The sequence below is a fragment of the Alternaria ventricosa genome (assembly GCF_023758065.1).
Source record: "Alternaria ventricosa strain BMP 2768 chromosome Unknown scaffold_13, whole genome shotgun sequence".
In the NCBI taxonomy this organism is placed as follows: Eukaryota; Fungi; Ascomycota; class Dothideomycetes; order Pleosporales; family Pleosporaceae; genus Alternaria; species Alternaria ventricosa.
Genome location: NW_026055693.1, coordinates 811,787 through 830,635, shown reverse-complemented (window position 1 = coordinate 830,635; position 18,849 = coordinate 811,787). Strand labels below are relative to the sequence as shown.

Here is an 18,849-nt window from a genome sequence, read left to right as displayed (position 1 = left end):
TACTCAATGAACGATACCATTATCAAACCATCTCGCAATGTGTAGGGTAACTGACTTACTTTGCACGCAAGGTCGGCAGCTGAGTGTAAACCGCGAGCCGACGAGTCTATAGGAATAATAAGATGAGCAATGAGGCACTTCGACACCTTGAACGGTCAGTGACTGGTCCGTGGTCTTGCACGTATCCACCCTTAACGGCGTTCCTTTGAGTCCTACAATGAGACTTGTTTTCATTCGCCCTCTGTAAAGTGACTCACCCGCCAACAAGTGTTATTGTGAGACATTGTTGGATGGTCCGTGGTCCGTAGCACTGAATGCTCAGTGTTCTTGACAGCCCGCGCGGTATCCCAGGACACACTGAAGCCGCGTCGCTCTGTCAATACGAACGCGGCCAACAAGCGTCCGAGTGTTGGTGTAGCATCACCAACAGGTTCGTTTGAATGATCCACACGCCGGGGGCAAGTCGATATTCGCTCTGCGTAGAAAGCAAAAGTCATTGAACATGCACCTCCCAAGGCGGGCTAGTTCAATTTAACGTTTCATTTGCATGTCTTTATCAAACTCAGGACTAGTATAGGACGCCCTTCGTACTCCTAACCTCACCCTCCCACTGCTTCACTACGGTTGTCGCATGCCTGATAGCGACCGCAAGCGCCTTGAAGGCACTCTCTGCCCTGTGATGATCGTTGTCACCGCGTATGCAGTCAACGTGGAGGGTGGTGCCCGACGCTTGCGCAAAGCTTTGGAGGCAATGCGGGATCATCTCGCAGCTCAGATCGCCAATCTTCTCCCGTTTAAGACCCAGCTCGATGATGCTGTATGGCCTGTTCGATAGGTCGATGACAGCGCGTGACAGTGCCTCATCGAGCGGTGCGTATGCGTGTCCGAAGCGTGCCAGACCCGTGCTTCCCTGCAGCGCATTCTTAAAGGCCGTGCCTAGCGCCAAGAAGGTGTCTTCGCTCGTGTGGTGGTCGTCAATGTGCAGGTCTCCCTTGCACCGTATGCGCAGACTCCAGCCAGCGTGCTTGGCCATGGCGTGGATCATGTGGTCGAGGAAGCCGATACCGGTGTCAACGGAGATCTCCTGGGACGTCGACTTCTGGGTAGCATGGTCCTTGTCTACCTTCTCGCCGTCGCCATTGAGACTCTTCTTGTCGTAGGCCGCCCAGAAGTCGCTGTGCTCGTAGGGTGAGAGGTCGCCGCCATCGATGTTTATCGAGACCTGGATCTTCGTCTCATTCGTATCGCGGTTGAGGCAGCAGGCGCGCGGCATGGTGGCGGTCGTGTGCGTAATATTGATCTCGGCTGGCTTCGGGGGTGTTGGGAGCTGGCAGAGCGGTCAATGGTGGATGGCAAAGTTGAGGGACAAAAAGTTGAAGCGGATGCAGAGGGGCTTCCCCACGCCCCACGTCATGGCGCCAAGCAATATAGGGCTGGAAAAGTCTGGCCAACCAACGAAACGCCGAACCAAAGTCCGCCCCAAAATTTTGATATCGCGAAGTCACGTCTCGAACACAGGATCGTCATTCAGACACAGTCATTTAAACGCGTTATATCTCAACCGACAACGGCTAGTCATTAAGAGCAAGGAACAAGATCAAAATGCCAGGCGCAACAGAAGAACCCACGCAGGTCCCAATCTTGGACCCTACCTCCGAGAACAATGAGGAGATTGATCCGGCGATCGATCGCGACAGGATCAGAGTCGTACGTAAAATCTGAATGATAGAAAAACGCGTATCTAATTTGTCATAGCTGTCCGGCGCAACGGAGACGGCAGCATCTTTCCAGTTTGATGGCGAGGACCACACGCTAGGCAACGCGCTCAGATACATCATCCACAAAAAGTAAGACAACCCTCTCAGCGCATAGATGGAGAAACGGCTAATGGTTCCATAGCCCTGATGTCGAGTTCTGTGGTTACTCCATTCCGCATCCCTCAGAAGCCAAGATGAACTTGCGCATCCAGACATACGGTAGGTCTTGCATGCGAAGCTACGTTAATCTTGCAACTAACACTTCACTAGATGGTGTCAGTGTATACACCGTGTTGGAGAAGGGCCTTGAAGATCTCATGGCCATGTGTGATGTCGTCGAGCAGAAGTTCACAATTGCACGAGATGACTTTGTAAACAAGATGGAAGAGTAGGGCTGCAACGCGCCTATAGTTACGGAAGTTTTGCATTGCTGGCGTTCAAGGATAGCATGGTCAACTGGCGAAAGGAAAGGAAAATGGTATTGTCTTCAGCTATATACACCGAATTTTGTTCTTGGTTGTCTCCGGACTTTGGTAGTAATGGACAAATCAGTTGCGACCCTATACATGCGCATTAGCATATGATTCCGCGAGAGTATTAGCGCAAAGAGTGAGCGTACCTCCAAGAAGCCGTTGATGAAGTTGCTTGGTAGCCGGGCCTTGGGATCCTCTTCCGCGCGGAAGTATTTGAGAACGTGTGACAATTGTTTCCAGAAGTTGAGTGTTTCCTGTACGATTATCAGTACATTCCCCACTATCACAGCGTGTTGGTCCGTGGTGTACCTGGAATTCCTGATGACTGTTGAACAGCAGCACATCTACTGTTTTGAGTTGATTCACGTATCGATGCCGCTCGAATTCCTGCCGCATTTTCGTTCGAAGCGTGGATACGGGCATGTTCAGCGAGTACATGGTCTGGATTTCGGGAGCCTGTAAAGTCATCGTCAGTCCAGGTTCAAGGTCATGCTGCCCGCTTCTCCGCATCCCACGCTTTCCTCCCTCGTCCCAGCTCTTTCCGTACACAACCTGGATCCAATCCCCAAATTCCCCCCAAAGGACTTGTAGATTCCGGGAGTCAACGTACCGACCGGAGCCAGTCCCGGTAGCTGTGAATGACCCTCTTCTTCGCATCAGTCCAGTTGACCGCTGTGCCCGCATTAGCCTTTGCATTCCTCCAATGTTCCGTGGGCGTGTTCGACTAACAGGAGCGCGTGCGCTGAGCGAGGTAGGTGGGGTTGATGACCATGTTGGCGGTGTTGGGGAGCTTCCAGTCGTCTCGAAGCCGGAGCTGGAGTGACGATGCGGCTCGCGGGAGTGGAATGCCAAGACCTGGTGTTAGCGCGGATTTTACTCCCGGCGCAGTCCACGGGTCGCGAAGTTATCGAAGGCTTCTCTCTCGAAACCACGAATACCGACAACGTCTTTGCAGCATACTCCAAGCTCGACCGTATCTGTCGCCATAATCGATATTCTACCTCGTGCCAAATTCGCAGATTTCGGCCTGCTACAACCAGCCCAGCCATGCCTCCAGTCCGTACCGCACGCGCCTCGCGCAAGGCCCCGCCGGAGGGCTTCGATGATATCGAGGACACCCTCCTAGAATTCCAGAACAAGATGAAGGACGCCGAAAACGCATCGCACGAGGGCAAGAAGAAGTACGAAATGACGTGGCCCATCTTCCAAATCACCCACCAACGCTCGCGCTATATCTACGACCTATACTACGAGAAGGAGGCCATCAGCAAGCAGCTCTACGACTATTTGCTTAAGAACGGCTATGCAGATGCCATGTTGATCGCCAAGTGGAAGAAGCAAGGCTATGAGAAGGTAAGTCCATTCTACACAGGCAACCTCTTAGCTCGAATCAAACTAACTTGTGAGTAGCTATGCTGCACGCGCTGCATCCAGACCAAGGAGACAAACTTCCGCTCGACCTGCATTTGCCGTGTCCCCAGGGATCAGCTCAAGGAGAACCAGGAGATTCAATGCGTGAACTGCGGCTGCAGAGGGTGCGCCTCCAGCGACTGAGCAGTATGACGAGGAGAAACTGCGAGGACCGACCCATATCCTGATTAATAGCGATATACGCTGTCTACACTCTACGAATACTGCCAGGGAGGATGCAAAGAAGCGCAATCAAGCGCGCACGACAGAACCAAGTGCAGTCAGCAGGTAGACTGCCACGAGATGCTGAAGTTGGCTGCTCCTACCGAATGGACCGCCAAGAAGAGTTTGAGAAGAAGGTCACAGCAAAAGCATAGGGTGTGTCTATTGACAAGAGCATAATAATTCAAATGTTAACTTGTATACAGAGAAAAGTGAGTGAATGATGGTGTCCCCAACCTGGACGCCTGCAACCTGTGGGTATACTTGAACCATTACGCAAGTCGTCCAGTCGTAACGGAAGACCCAGTCTATATTTGATATCCGCCTGCCCGCAACCCATGAACCAAAACGCCTCTCCAGCAACTCAGAAGGCCGAGCTTGCGTCGCTCATCCGCTTGTAATTGGAATTGGTACTACGTTGTGATGATCTCCGGCTCATGTCCCGACCAAATCGCGATTCCGGTAGAGAATCCAGAATGCCCTGCCGCCGAACCCAAGCTGTCGGTGGTGGAGAGGGCCATAATTCTGATATTTCAGATCCCAAACTCCTCCTGGCCAACTCGCTGTGTGTTAGTCGGAATGGGCTAGCACCATCAATTGGCGAGTCTCGACCGGAGCGACCCTTCTCCGATATGCTGCGTGCGGGTGTCTTTGGTGTCGCGCCATCATCCTCTTGGTCTTGATTCACCATTCGAATGTACTCTCTGCTTTGACCGAGAACCTGGGCTTCTCTGTGCCGGCCGTCAGAGACATGAGTGCTGAATGCGGACATGTTGAAAATCTTGCTTCCTCTTCGGGTGCTGTCTAATGACGGCAAACGTATCATGTAGTCTTTCTCTGGGGCTGGAGGAGGTGTTTGCAGAGTTTGCCTCGCTTTCCGCGCTTTTCGTCTGCGCCACCAGAATGCGGTGAAGATGCATATCGCACAAAAGGCGATCATGACGGGTATCATTCCAAGGCCAATCTTTGTCCCGAGAGTCATTCCTGGTCCTCCTCGTGCTATTGAGTGTGCAGACGGTGTTTCGTCTTTCATGGCTGGTGGCGGCGGTGGCGGTGGTGGTGTCGACGAGTCTACGACGAGTGCCCTTGGTAACGATGCTGGCTGCGCTGAAGGGCGTGTGGGCCTTGTGTTTGGATTGTTGAGTTCGAGATTTGACATTACTGGGCTTGCTGTATTTGCGCGTGCCCATACATGGGGTATATTAATGATAGGACTCATGTTGAGTGTCGATGTGTGTTGGGTAAAACGAAGTAAAGAAAAGTTTCTAGGTATGGTAAAGAACGAAAGTAGAAGAAATGGCCATGCTATGTCCAAGATCTTTTTTAGTGAGTGAATTAGTGATGCCGACGAGGTGTCTCTATCATCGCATGTCGAACGCAAACCTGAAACCAAGCAGATAAAGGTGCCTTTGTAGAATACAATGGAAGCACGGTCAAGCACCGCCTACCGTGCTTTCGAAGACAATCACCACACTGACCACGGGATGATTATCGATTTGCGCGTTCCGCTTGGTCCCCCGGTGGTCTATGATGAGATGCAATTTAGCCCGACCATAGTCGTACGGCACTGAATTCGCATCCATGGATGCAACTGCTACTTGGTGAAGCCAATGACTGCTGCGTAGTTCCTTACTATGCCGGTAAGTACACAAGAGGGGTTCACACCTGCATTTTCCAGCTCTTGGTACAGACAGGATCAATCCGTCTATACGATAACACTTGCATCCGCATGAACATGACAAGTGTTTCTTTTGCGCGCATAGATTCTCGTGAAGTACCGACTCCCCTCAGCACATGCGAACGTCCAAACACAAACGGACAAATGCCATCATCCCGTTCATGTCTCATTTGCTCAGGCAATCACGAAGATAAGATCAACACGGCTAACACGCTGATTGATATCAAATTGCCACATACTCGAAGAAGTCGGAAGGTCTAACAGTTCAACACCGATGGTTGGGGTCTTGGAATGGCTAGCGTGATGCACTTGCGCTGTTTGTAGCGTCTCCTTGTGCGTCCCGCCATCCCTCTTCTCCCAAGCCTGCTGACCATGGCTTCTCGAACGCCCATATATACTTGACAGTCTTTTCTTCGTCGTACTTACATCCGAACAGCCGGAGAACATATACTCATGGTTCTTTTTTTTTGCTGGCTGAAACACAACACAGAGATGATCCCCGAGCTTTCCCCACGTTTCTCGCCGAACCTACATGCATAAAGATAAAGAGCTGGTATGTATGCGCCTACACAGCGTGGAGAATGCCGGTCTTTTGGGGAATCGGAGCCCATGGCCTATCACCCGCTTCCAAAGCTAATCTGCGCGATTGCGAGATGTTGCTCTAGCAGACTACTCACGGCTAGGTAGTGTTCCTCCCTTCGGCCGCCCTTGTAGTAATCGCACCCTTAGGTCCTCTCTTTCATACTGCGGAACCATGAGTTCTAGACGCCACAAAGAACTGCTGCTCATCGAAGGTGGAGTCTAAAATGCTATAAGTAAGCATACTTTCAACCATTCACACAGGCTCTAGACACAAGGAGCATTCCACAGCTGCGATATGATGAGAGGGATCGTTCCACTGTCGCAGAAAATCAGCTTCTGTGATATTGTGTTCACGGCCCAGACCAGAAGTGAATAGTATGATGTGCAGCAGCGTTCAGGTTGTGTGCTCCTATGAGTATCGCTCTAAGATCTGTCTTACTGCACCCTTGGGAAAGCTACCTACCTATCTGAAACCCGCCGAAGTCAAATGCCATGAATGCTTACAGCACTCCCCATCCTCTGTCACCCTTCACGGACTTGTGGTATCGATGGGCAAGGCTGCTAGGGCAGATTATCTTGAGACGCGATGAGTAGCTGAGACAGACACATGCTGTTTCAACGGAACGTGACGACTTGTCGATTTCGGAAGATGACCTCGGTGTGACGCAATGTTGGCGAAACAGCCGCTTTCTGGCCAAGACATCACATCTGATGTTAGTAGCTATTTCGGAAAAGTCAAACATAGCAGAACCTTGTCAAGATGTAGTTTACGCTACGCCACACATCCTGATACGCACGAGAGACTGCTCACATATTAGGTTCTCAGCAAGCGATGCCTTGCCAACGCTGATGGCCACAGCCTGCAAAGAGTGGGTTGCCCTGGGGCTCTCCCCATTCGTCATCCTCAATTTTAAGGGAGCAAGGCTGCCGCAACAAGACCGAAGCCGAGAGTGAGGCCAAGATGCCATGTCAAACAACTGGGGTCCGCTTGTTTCACAAGGCGCGTTCCAAGACCACCAACATTGGTATCGAACAAAGAATGTACCGCCCGAGCGCATGGCTGGCATATAACAAGCAGAAGGCCTCGTAATCCAGATAGCTCATACTCGTCAAATCCAAAAATCCACAATCATGATGTCCTTTACTTCTGAGAAAACGCCGCTACTCCCTGTCGTCGAACGCACTCTGGACGCCTATGTCAGGAACATGGAACAGCGCCGTCGCGAAGGCATCGAGTACGCATTGCTGGTATCGACACTGCTGCTGACGGTCTTCCAATTCCTGGTACTTTACAGCGGCGACAGCCTCGTGCCCGTAGCTCTGGACAGCCGCTACTACGCCCTGGTGGCCCAGCTCGCGCGCGGCCTGCGCATGTCGATTCCGGCCAGCCTGCCCACCGCAGCCATCTTCTTCATTGTTGCGCCGTACCTGGTGCAGAAGGAGCGGGTTGTGATGACGCGGTACGCAATCCTCGTGTGTTATTTGATGGGGTCGACGCTGGGCGCGTTGCTGCTCTAGACGCGCAGGGGTTTTGACTCAACGTGGCTCGCGTGGGGATCGGCGGGCAGCGATAACGGCGGGAAAGCGCATCCTCCAACTTTTTGGGCAGCTTCCATCGCAAGACTCATTGGGCGCAGGACGTCAATTGAGTGAGTCAGAGACGACAAGGGATACAAAAAGATCATCAGGTATGTTTGCTCCCAGCATTGGGCTCCCTCGACCGTTGCTGTCGCGAGAGTTGCTGTGTCATCGCAATCGTCGCAAACAGCGACCCAAGTGTCAATATAACTAACATCGTCACAGTGCAATTGATTGCTCATTACGTATCCCAAAATGCCCCTCACACGGCCCAACCCGCGATTCCTCGCCCGCACAAACCGTATCTTCACTTCGCAAATACGAACATACGCTGCACCCGGCGACGGCGTGATCCCGCCTGCCAAGAAGAAGTATGTTCCGACTTCAGGCACATACCCGCTCGGGTTCAAGGCTGGAAGTGCGCATGTTGGCGTCAAGGCATCCAATACCCGCTTCGACGATCTCGCTCTCATCGCATCCGATACACCATGCGCGGGAGCAGCCGTCTTCACAACGAACAAGTTCCAAGCCGCTCCAGTCACTGTCAGCAGGGACATGCTGAAGAAGAGGAAGGGCGAGGGAATCCGGGCCGTCGTAGTGAATTCAGGATGCGCCAACGCAGTGACGGGACGTGGAGGTATTGAGGATGCTATATCCATGGGCCAAGAAACCGACAAGTGCTTCATAAAAGACAACAACGGGCAAGACGACCTGAAAGGAAGCCGGAGCATTGTCATGAGCACAGGTGTCATCGGCCAGCGCCTGCCCATTGACAAAATCACCTCGAAGATACCCACTGCATACTACAATCTCGGAGACACGCACGAGCACTGGCTAGGCACCGCACGTGCAATCTGTACAACCGACACATTCCCCAAGCTCGTCTCAAAGACATTTTCGTTACCGAGCACTCAACAAGAATACCACATTGCGGGTATGACTAAGGGCGCAGGCATGATCCATCCCAACATGGCCACGCTTCTAGGCATAATCTGCACAGACGCCCCCGTCGCCCCTTACCTGCTCCGTCAAGCACTTGTCGCCGCGATTGGAAAGTCCTTCAACAGCATTTCCATTGATGGCGACACGTCCACCAACGACACAGTAGCTATTCTAGCCAACGGTGCCGCCGGTGGACAGCCCATTACCTCGGCCGATTCCAAAGACTTTTCCGCTTTCCAAAAAGTCCTCACAGACTTCTCGATTGACCTGGCGAAACTGGTCGTCAGAGACGGAGAAGGTGCGACGAAATTTGTCACCATCAAGGTGACAAATGCCGCGTCGTACAAGGATGCTCACCGTGTAGCCTCGACCATTGCGCGCTCACCGCTCGTCAAGACGGCGTTGTACGGAAAGGACGCAAATTGGGGCCGTATTCTGTGCGCGACGGGCTACGCCGAAGGCGTTGACTCCGTTGTTCCCGAAGAGACGAGCGTTAGCTTTGTCCCCACGGACGGCAGTGAGGAGCTGAAGCTACTTGTCAAGGGTGAGCCGGAGCAGGTTGATGAGAACAGGGCAGCCAAGATTCTAGAGGCTGAAGATTTGGAGATCAAGGTTAGGTTGAGTGAAAAGGAAGGCGAGGAGGCTGTCTTCTGGACGTGTGATTTCAGTCACGAGTATGTTACTATCAACGGTGATTACCGGACATGAGAAAATGTAGATATGATATTTTATTGAGCGATTCATCTATTACTGCAGCTGGAGTGTGCGTGCATGATGTTCCGTACTGTGGTTCCCCATGCCCAAGATTTCTGCGGATCACAATCCTGTGAACTTTTGTCTATCAATACCAAAGCCAGAATTCCAAAAACTGCAACATACGACCACAGGCAAAGGACTACTCCGGATCCCGTTCGCTCTCCACACGATAAACCTTTAACCGGCGAACTAGTAGCCAGGATGGGTGACCACTGGCGAATAATCGCTGTTGTATGTTTTTTGCACATGCTCGAGCTACTTGAGCCAACATGAGCTTACGCCTCTGCCTTTCCGGATCAACCCATAGTACGCGAATTTAAAGGAGGTAAGGTATGCGCGATAAAGCTCGAAAGAGTATATTCTGCGAGAGTTGCCCTATGCGTACATCCGGCTCCCCTCAGAGTAGACAGACATCCCAAGGTTCACACTGAAGCACGTACGTATATGCGTACGAAGCCGTGTAACAGCGCAGACCACGTTGCTATGCGGCGTTACTTCTTTTCGCAACTCTGATTACTTCAACGTCGCCGTGGGACACTACGGGTATGTATGTACGAATACATGTACATACTACGCCTACATGGCGACCATGCATGCACGCATGTCCGCCCCGCCTCGCCATGCACGTTTAGTATTGTTTACCGCTGTCGATCGGGTAAGCGACTGTATACCGTTCCATGGAACGCTATCGTCCTGACCTACCGAGACTGCCGACATACGTGCCCTAGGGTCTAGCTGCGTGGTCCGTTTGTGGGGCAAATACAGACTAGAGAGCTGCGTTGCGTATGCAGGTGCATTGACGATCTTGGCTAGTGTTCCGGATTTTGGGTAGGTGAACGGTAGACCGATAGACCGAGGGTACGCTATTCTTGCTGCATAGAGAGGGGAAGTAGATTTCCTTTTTGCGGGAGGAGGGGCATTGTTGGGACGAATGGGCTTTCGTTGGGAGAATGTTAGGAGAAGAGGGGATGGGAAAAGCAAAGGTCATGGAAAATTATCTCGACGCGAAGTGCTAGTGTGTATGGGCAGTCTTCGTACCGTTGTTTGTAGTATGAGTCCTGTTATTGGAGGCAGACTAGTCGGAAGTATACGAATGAACATCAGGTTGACAGGAGCGCATAGAAGTAGGCAGGCACATTGATTAGAATCAAGTAACATGTTTAATTTGCTGAGCAAGAAATACTATGGAATCCGCTGCGTTCAGGCATGTTCTCATTCTCGTCCATATCGTAGTTGTGCCATGTAAAAATGACCATCTCTGTTCGAGTCCAGTAGCCGCCTCAATAGATCATTACGCTTGCATCGCTCAAAGAAACAGGAACCCAGAACACCGTAGTAGGCACAGTGACGGGGGCAATATGTACGTCCGCGTGGCCTTGCAACGCCTCGCCCAATAAGAAGATATGTCGAATTAGACGTTAAGAGTAGGAGGGCCAGCCGTTGCTATCGTGGGTATCGTTGGTCGTTACATCGTGAGGCGGAGTTATCCAATGGATAATCCAAAGTAGGAGGAGTCGAAGTGATGATCTTGGGCACCGTGATATGGAAGGCCAGGAGGTAAGAGCTAAAAGACGTAGTCGCAAGATGAGGGGTATCGAGAATGGCGAAGAATGAGGTATCCAGATCCAGATGATGAGATCCAGGGGTGGCGTACAAAAGTAAGATTGAGCCAAAAGCCAGTCATGATGGCGGGGTGGTAATTGATTTAGAATCGAGTAGTAGAACTACGAGCCAAGCTTGGTCTCGCAGACTTCTTCTGGGGCGATCCATTGGGAGCGACGGCCAAGGTCCTGGCTCCAATCTTCTCAAAGCCTTGAAGCAGGTCAATACCTGGTTCAGACTCGTCACTGTGCAACAGATGGAAGATGTCCTCGTCATCCTGCTGTGGCTGTTGCGGCTTTGAGGGAACGTGGAAGGATTGAGGAGGCGTAAGACCCGTGTGCACGTTCTCCTTCTTCGGCTGGGGAAGAGCGAACTCGGACAGAGAGGTAGATGCATTAGACTTCAGCACGGGGGCCTTGATGGGCGACATCTTCTTGGCAGGCGACAGGTCTGGGATGTTGAGGAAAGACGATGACATCTTCCAGTTGGGAGTAGGTGAGTTGGTCATGTTCCCCTTAGCGCCAGTAATGTCGGCGAGAACACCGCTTGTGGTGACAGCACGTTCGAGGCGGGGGCGCTTGGCTGAACGCTTGAGGGGGCTCTCGTTGTAGCCAAAGTCTCCAAAGATGTCAAAGGTACTCTCGAAACCATGTCCAACGAGGTTGACGTTCTCTTCGTTGGGGATGGACACAGCTGGGCTCCAAGCTTTGTTGTCAAGGAAGGAAGTGTCAACCCACATAGCAAGGCTCTTGTCTGGTGAGCCGCCTACGAGTTCTCGCATCTTGTTACGGTGATTGCGTAGATTGGTGTTGGGCGATGCGGAAGCGGGTGGAAGAGCAGGACGCTTGAAGACGATGGCAGGGGTAAGAGGATCGAGAACCTTGGTACCCTGGCGGACCGGCGACGAGATGACAGACTGCTTGTGAGACCTAGTCTTGGTAGGAGAATCGTAAGAGGAGCCACGTATGCGGGCAATCTCTTCTTCGGCACGTCCACGCTTAAGGTTGGGACGATCGAGATCCGCCTCGGAAGTGAGTAAAGGTCCCATTGGGTTACCCTTGGTTGCAGACGATTCGATGGACGAGTAGTAACCGCTGTCACCGAGACCGTTGAACTTGCGCCGGCGTCCGCCCGAGCGGCTGTTGGGTGCGAAGTGTGGGGCGCGTGGCGGTGTGTCCTCACGCACTGAACGAGAACGAGAGACAGGTGGAGGAGGTGATGAGTGAATGTCAGCTGGTGGAGGCGAAGATGGCATCTGACGGGGCGGCGGCATGCTAATAGGATCATGTCCGTCATGCGCAGCAGGGTCGGAGCAAGGGATGGTAGCTTCGGAAGAAGGTAGCTCGGCCTCTTCCGGAAATTTGCTCGAGTCAAATCCCTTTGTCGAACTCATGGGTGGGAAGCTAGCTGACATGGATGTGGAAGGACGCGGGAGATCACTAGCATATGCCGGAGCAAGGGATTCTGGAGGTGCCGGTCGGCGAACGGGCTTGACCTTGTGGTACTGCTTCTCGAATCCAGCATTGATGACCCAGTAGTGGCCTTTTCCAGGGTCGTCCTTGGGGCGTTCTTGCTTTGAAAACGATTTGCTCAAACTGAGGTTGTGGCGGATGCTATTTTGCCATCCAGTCTCTTGGGAATTTCGGTAAAAAGCGAATGTGTCGGAGATCCATTTGTAGATCTGCGCGAGGGTCAACCGACGGCTCGGTGATCTTAGTATAGCCATGCCAATGAGCATCGCATAGCTGTAAGAAGGCTTGTTGCCGTCGTCCTCTACGGTGGGCATTTGGTCTGGGTTGGGTAGCGGTCCGTCCACGTCTTCGATCTTGATGTCCTTGACGAACTTCTGCTTCTTGGTGATGTTCATATTGGTGCGGTCGCGTAGCGGGGCGGCGTCCATCGATGGTCGCTTGTTTCCCTGCTTCATGGGTGGCTCTGCCGCTGACATGGCGGACATGACGGGGCCAGAATAGTAGGCGTTCTCCTTATCCATATGGGACGGATAGCCGGGCCAGTACTGGAGTTCGCCGACCATTGAATCCGAGTCCTGCGAAAGCGCAGTCTGGACCTTCTTGGTGGGCGCGTCGGTGCGAAACCACTGCTCTTGCGGCGGCGGTATCTTGACCGTGTTGAGGCCCTTCTCGGTAAGGGCGCTGGGTGGAGGCGAGCTGGAGACTTGGCGGGTCTTGCGGGGCGATGCTTTGGCGGTGAAGGGCGCGGGAGGGGCGAGGAGGGTGTTTGAGTTGTTGGACACGTCGGTGATGGACGTGAAGGCGTCGAGGTCGCGTGGATCAAAGGCGTTTGCTTGGTGGTGGTCGTGAGGCTGTACAGGGTCCTGAAAAATCTGCATGGAATGTTGTCGACGCGCTGCAGCCATGGCGAGACTTCGCTACAAGGGCACCAACAGCCTTGTATAGTCTCTCCAGACGCTTTGACGCGTGAAGTCGCGTCTAGAAATCCAAAATGGGTCCGTCGAGGCGACTAAGCACGGTCGGCGGGTGCGGTGTTGACTAAGATTGCGGTGACGACGGCCAAGTCAGTCGTTGAAGGGGCGGTAAGGTGCAGGCTGTCAATTGTCGGAGGGAGTATGCTGCCTGTCATGTGCGGTGCAATTCTACGTGACTTTGTGAGAAAGGAGCGCGTTTGAGGGGGCGTGGGCTGCTATCTAACCTGTGCTGATGGGATGAGGCAGCGGAGCAATTCGCTTAAGGGCGCTAAAAAAGAACCTCTGACGACAGTAATGCCGGATCTGCAGCGGGAGGGCGGTGTGCGTTTTCTTCTGATAGCAAATAATGGAGGAATACGGCAGGAGAGATTCAAAGACACAAAGTGGGCGATGAAACAAGAAGAGGATATCTTGGGCCGCTGCTGGAGCGCGGAGAGAAAGCGGGCAGGACAAGAGGGCAATAGGCAGGCTTGGAGGCAGCTGCAGCGCACCTTCCTTGGCTGCCACCGCAAACGCACCTACAAGGAAGGAGCAAGGGAGCGTGGCCAATGAGGGGGTCCGAGCACGAGTTCCCTCTGATCGATCGCACGTCATGCCCATCTTGCCCAGGAACAACCTCGCGCCGGCAATTACACTAGCCAGCTGTTTGCAGTGGGCGTGCACGGTAAGGCTGCTGCCATTGACGCCCATCTGAAACCAGTTGCTTTTGCCCGCCGCGAGATGCAGTACCCAACGCCTGTTGCGACGACTGGGAGAGCCACCGACGTGCAAGCGCCAGTGCAACGCGTCGGTGAAACAACTGCCCCGTCGCAGCCAGCTGTGCTGCAAGCCGGTGGATAACAGCTATCGTATGCCTAGGGAGTCGCCCCGGAGCGCAATGCACAGCCTATCGAGTGCCAGACGGTGCCACACTCTGATCCGAACACTAGGGGCGCATGAAACTCGACAAACTGCACCCTGGCCTTAGGTGCAGCTCAGCTCAACCACTAAAGCCACACGCCCACATCCCAGGGGTACGCAGTCCACGCTGCATCGCTACCCTCGTGGTCCAGAAGGGTCTCTCGAGCCTACCACCGACACCTCATTTCGATCTCAACTCCAGCGCACGGAACTTCTCCTGCATCGCGATCACAAACTCGCAAAGGAGATGAACCGTCATCTGGTCGACCACATGCGCGAAAACTCATCTTGGAACACTACGTGAAAATCGGGTACCTCGTCGTAGTGCGCTCCGAGTATGCCGTCTTCATGCGCGGAAGCCTTCGCTACCATGCCTGCGTGTCAGCTTACCCCAGTACTGCACCCCACTCAACAGTCATATCGCATATGCCGCATCCGGTCTACCGGCTTGTACACCTCTTGCTCTTTCTTCTGTCCATTACGATATTCTTTCATCATGCGGCTCAGCTCCTGTTGAAAGGCGCAACGCTCAGGTGCCGGCTAGGTTCCCGTCAACAACGTCTGTGGTTCCATTAATAACCTCCTAAGCGAGTCTTTACAGATCACGATGCGGAGCCTCCTCCGTGATTAGCAGCGTGGGGCGGACGGCTCATCATGGTGATCAGCGGGTAGCCGCAACTTCGACCTCAACAGCGTCTGTTCTCTCGTGCGCCTAAACCCGCAAACAGGCTTGTGTAACCAAACCGGGAAGTATGCTTCCAAAGCGGAGGGCGCCGACAGGTCGTTTTCGCTGCGTGCTTCACTCCGTCCGTCAAATCTCACGCCCGACGTTGACAGTGCTGTCGGATCGGAGCCCAAAATTCAGGCCGGTACTTGCGGAAATACAGTTTCATGGCCAATCAGAGAAAACATAAATCGAATCATTTTCTAATCACAAGCTGCCTACTTGAATTCTAAGACCGTGAACTTGAAACCGTATACAAACCATCAGTCCAGGAAATGGTAAGGCTGAATGGACAAACGCCGGGCCTCACTCAATTCTACACGCCCTACAATCCCGTGTCTGCTCATTCCAACCTTCTCACCTGATTGCAAAGCTGACGTATGCTCCAAGACTTACTTGTCATGCTTTGGACTCATGACATGAACGATCCGGCAATAAAGCGCTCACGCGACCTGTCATGAGCTGCGAGCGTGTTCTGTGCCGGGGAAGTTCCCTTGACCCTTAAAATGTACCTGGATGAGAGCTCATGCTACCCTTGCCATAATGTGCTGTTGCGGTTCTGCAAGGTACAGCCTGTGGGCATGGCACTTGAGTGCGATACTCGACCAGATCACCATCGGAAAGTTTGCGAAGGGTCACATTACTAGGCATGTAACGCTGTAATGTACATATCCACATTGATCCTGTCCCTGAATGTCGACGGGTTTTTTGCTCATGATCCCGTTAACGAAGATCATGGAATGCACAGGGATGTACATTATCTGTGAAAATATCGGATACATTCGGGTAGTTGCGCTTGTCAGTGTCTTTACAGTAAGGTCATTTGACTTTGTAATTTCACGTCGCTGTCGTCACAGACGAGCCTAGTGATCGTACTGACACCAGACCATGTTTCAAGCGTTTTGAGAACGCTACAAATCATCCCGAAGCCTGCTGGATGGCATTCCATAAGCCCGATGTTACTTGAGTTGAATCGGCACAGTGACATGGAGTTAGAAGAAATGACCATGAGATTCAGCGATGATGTACCTGGGTCTGCTAGCAATGGAAATTACAGTTACCTCTATCTGTTCTGTTCCTGACCGGTACATTGACATGTATTCCAAGATACAATGGACGTACTTTCGTTCTTCAGGACATCTTCCGTGGTAGATTATTATTGTGCAAGAAATGAACGAGAAATCGTTCTGCGATTGAAGGCATACAAAGCATGCTGAGTGTGACAAACACATGATGGCAATATTGACATGCAACTTTGTATCGAAGAGAAAATATTCGGGTATCTAGGTACTAACTTAGTGCACCAAAAAAGGTCTATGTCTATCTCTTGATTCCGCCAACAATGCTGACATGCTCATTAGCAATGTCTAATATCGAATGATCTATGTGAAAACTCCAGACAAAGTAAGACATCGTTCGTCGGCTTCGGAATCTCTGCTTCAAGGCCCAACAAATATTTAGTTCCTTCGAGACCCGATCCTGAGACCTGGTATTCCCTTCAGGCCCATCTTGCCGACTGTGGACTTCTCCAACATGGGCGGCTCGGGGCAGCCCATCGTGTACGCGTAATCATTAGCGAGACGAACTAGATCGGCCGTAGAGATCTGCAGCTTCTTGACGAAAGTCTTGTTGTAGCCAAGGAACGCCTGGTACGCCTTTGCCTTCGATTGCTCATCGACATTGGCGAAGGCTCGGTCAATGTTTGCTTGATGCGAGGGTAGACGTGACACAAGGTCGACGGGGTATGGGTTGATAGGCAGCGTCTTGTTGATCCTTGGGAAAAAGGCCTCTTGCTCGAAGAGAACGAGGACGGCACGTCCATCCTTACCGGCACGAGCTGTTCGGCCGACACGGTGAACGTACTGGTCAGTGCTTGAGGGGAGACCCAGCTGAACGACGAGGCCAACGTTGGGGAAATCCATGCCGCGCCCGACGACGTCGGATGCGAACAGAATACCGCTTTGAGCATCCTTGAACTCCTGAGTAGTGCGTGTGCGTGCAGGCTGAGACATGCGGCTGTGGAGCTCAAATAGCTTGAATTGGGGCAGCGCATTTCGGTAGAGGTCATACAGCAGTCCAACACCGTTCGCGGTGGTACCGAAGACAATGGCTTTGAAGTCGGTAGGGTTCTGGTTGTACTCCTCCTCGATCAGGGCTGACAACGCAGGGAAAGTCTGACCGACGGTAGGGACAGAGAAGAAGAACTGTGGTACGCGCTCATGGGTCGGCACTTCGTTCGGGTCGACAGTCGAAAGATGGGTGTAACCAGGGAATAAGACGATCTTGGCGATGTCAAGAACCTCCTTGGGGAGTGTGGCGGAGAAACACATTCCTTGCCAGCCATCGTTCTTTGGGGGGATGCGCCTGAGAATCTTCTTGACCGCAGGTGCAAACCCGGCATCGAGCATCTGATCAGCCTCATCGAGGATGACCGTCTTCAGATCACTGAACTTTTCGCGAACTTCCTCTTCACCCAGAATGTCGTCCAGGCGACCGGGAGTAGCGACTAAGACGGTAGGGTTGCCGTTCATGAAGGCCTTGAGGTTCGAGGCACGGGAAGTACCACCGAACGCAGTATGGCACTCCATCTTCTGGGGCAGACACGATGTGACACCGTTGCACTCCTTCGCAATTTGTAGAGCCAGCTCGCGGGTAGGGCAGACGACGAGGATGGCGACCTTGCCTTTCCGGGGCATGTTACCGGCCAAGAGGTTTTGGATCGCAGGCAGTAGGAAGGCCACGGTCTTGCCAGTACCTGTCTTCGCCTGTACAACACAGTCGGAGGAGAGAGTGGGCAGCTCGGTGAGGACCTTTTGTTGAACAGGGGACATGTATCTGCAATGGTTAGCGACTGTGCCGAGAGGGTGTAATGCAAGAAAGGCTCTGCTTACTCAAATCCCATCTTGTCCAAGCCATTGAGTAACGCTGGGTGTAGTTTGTTCTTCAGGTCGGCGAATGGCTTCGGTGCCGCATCGCCTGCCGCAGTGCTGTACATCTGCCGTACGTCGACGCCCGCATCTGGCTTCGGCAGCGTGTCTTCGACTCTAGGACGTTTTGGCTGCTGCGACATGGTCGAGCGAGCGTTCGCAGGTCCTCGCCCAGGTGTGCCATTGGTACGGTCACCGCCGCCACCGCCGCCGCCTCCACGGCCTCCTCCTCTGCCGCCGCGAGTCCACTTGCGCTTCGGTGGTGCGGACATGTCTGGGACTGGTGCTGGAAGTGAGGTGTACTGTCTGTGTTGACTGCAGTTGAGTGCGAAGGGGATTGTCGAGATGAGGCTATGTCTTGTATTAGTTGCTAGAGAGCGCGGCTGAACGAGACGAGCAAGAGCGAACGGGCGAGATGAGAGAGTGTGTGAAACTAGTTTCATTATCTTCATTCGTACATACAAAGTAATCCGCACTGAGAAACTAGAGAAAAGTAGAGACGCCGAGGGGTTGTGGATACTGAGAGCAATCGTACCCTTGCTTTGCCTTCCGGCCAAAAAAGTTCAGCGCCTCCGAGTCAGTCTGTGCTTTCTGCGACTGCTCGCTGAGTCAGCCATCTTCCGAACTAGATCACGCCCGCCCTACTGACAAACAACACCATATTCTGAACGATTGGCGTGCTCATTAGCCAGCTGTAGGCGTAACGTCTCGATACTCAAGTGAGTGACAAATTTACCCTGCGGAACTTCGCGTTCGAGCGAGGAGACCTCTGGAGCACTCTGTTTCACCTAAACACCCGTCACCAGCTACAATCAAGCCATGTCGAGTGCCTCGTAATCTACACGCGTGATG

The 18,849-nt window shown here is 52.8% G+C and overlaps 7 protein-coding genes across 7 annotated transcripts; 4 read left to right on the top strand and 3 right to left on the bottom strand.

Annotated features, from left to right (window-relative positions):
* Positions 1–568: 568 nt before the first annotated feature.
* Positions 569–1,273, bottom strand: PTH3 (Imidazoleglycerol-phosphate dehydratase; the record flags this gene model as incomplete). Its single annotated transcript, XM_049345411.1, has 1 exon — positions 569–1,273. One exon carries the CDS (start codon positions 1,271–1,273, stop codon positions 569–571), a length of 705 nt encoding a protein of 234 aa, XP_049197641.1.
* A 329-nt stretch (positions 1,274–1,602) lies between these two features.
* Positions 1,603–2,149, top strand: RPC19 (RNA polymerase subunit AC19; the record flags this gene model as incomplete). The annotated part of the gene is made up of 4 exons (XM_049345410.1): positions 1,603–1,707; positions 1,756–1,847; positions 1,900–1,976; positions 2,028–2,149. The coding sequence occupies 4 exons, from the start codon at positions 1,603–1,605 to the stop codon at positions 2,147–2,149; spliced, it is 396 nt and encodes a 131-aa protein (XP_049197640.1).
* Positions 2,150–3,277: 1,128 nt separating this feature from the next.
* Positions 3,278–3,784, top strand: CWF14 (G10 protein; the record flags this gene model as incomplete). The annotated part of the gene is made up of 2 exons (XM_049345409.1): positions 3,278–3,583; positions 3,641–3,784. 2 exons carry the CDS (start codon positions 3,278–3,280, stop codon positions 3,782–3,784), a joined length of 450 nt encoding a protein of 149 aa, XP_049197639.1.
* A 3,469-nt stretch (positions 3,785–7,253) lies between these two features.
* On the top strand, positions 7,254–7,640 carry J4E93_007502 (uncharacterized protein; the record flags this gene model as incomplete). Its single annotated transcript, XM_049345408.1, has 1 exon — positions 7,254–7,640. One exon carries the CDS (start codon positions 7,254–7,256, stop codon positions 7,638–7,640), a length of 387 nt encoding a protein of 128 aa, XP_049197638.1.
* Positions 7,641–7,955: 315 nt separating this feature from the next.
* Positions 7,956–9,350, top strand: J4E93_007501 (uncharacterized protein; the record flags this gene model as incomplete). The annotated part of the gene is made up of 1 exon (XM_049345407.1): positions 7,956–9,350. One exon carries the CDS (start codon positions 7,956–7,958, stop codon positions 9,348–9,350), a length of 1,395 nt encoding a protein of 464 aa, XP_049197637.1.
* Positions 9,351–11,103: 1,753 nt separating this feature from the next.
* On the bottom strand, positions 11,104–13,377 carry J4E93_007500 (uncharacterized protein; the record flags this gene model as incomplete). Its single annotated transcript, XM_049345406.1, has 1 exon — positions 11,104–13,377. One exon carries the CDS (start codon positions 13,375–13,377, stop codon positions 11,104–11,106), a length of 2,274 nt encoding a protein of 757 aa, XP_049197636.1.
* A 3,150-nt stretch (positions 13,378–16,527) lies between these two features.
* J4E93_007499 (uncharacterized protein) lies at positions 16,528–18,269 on the bottom strand (the record flags this gene model as incomplete). Its single annotated transcript, XM_049345405.1, has 2 exons — positions 16,528–17,905; positions 17,962–18,269. 2 exons carry the CDS (start codon positions 18,267–18,269, stop codon positions 16,528–16,530), a joined length of 1,686 nt encoding a protein of 561 aa, XP_049197635.1.
* Positions 18,270–18,849: the final 580 nt, after the last annotated feature.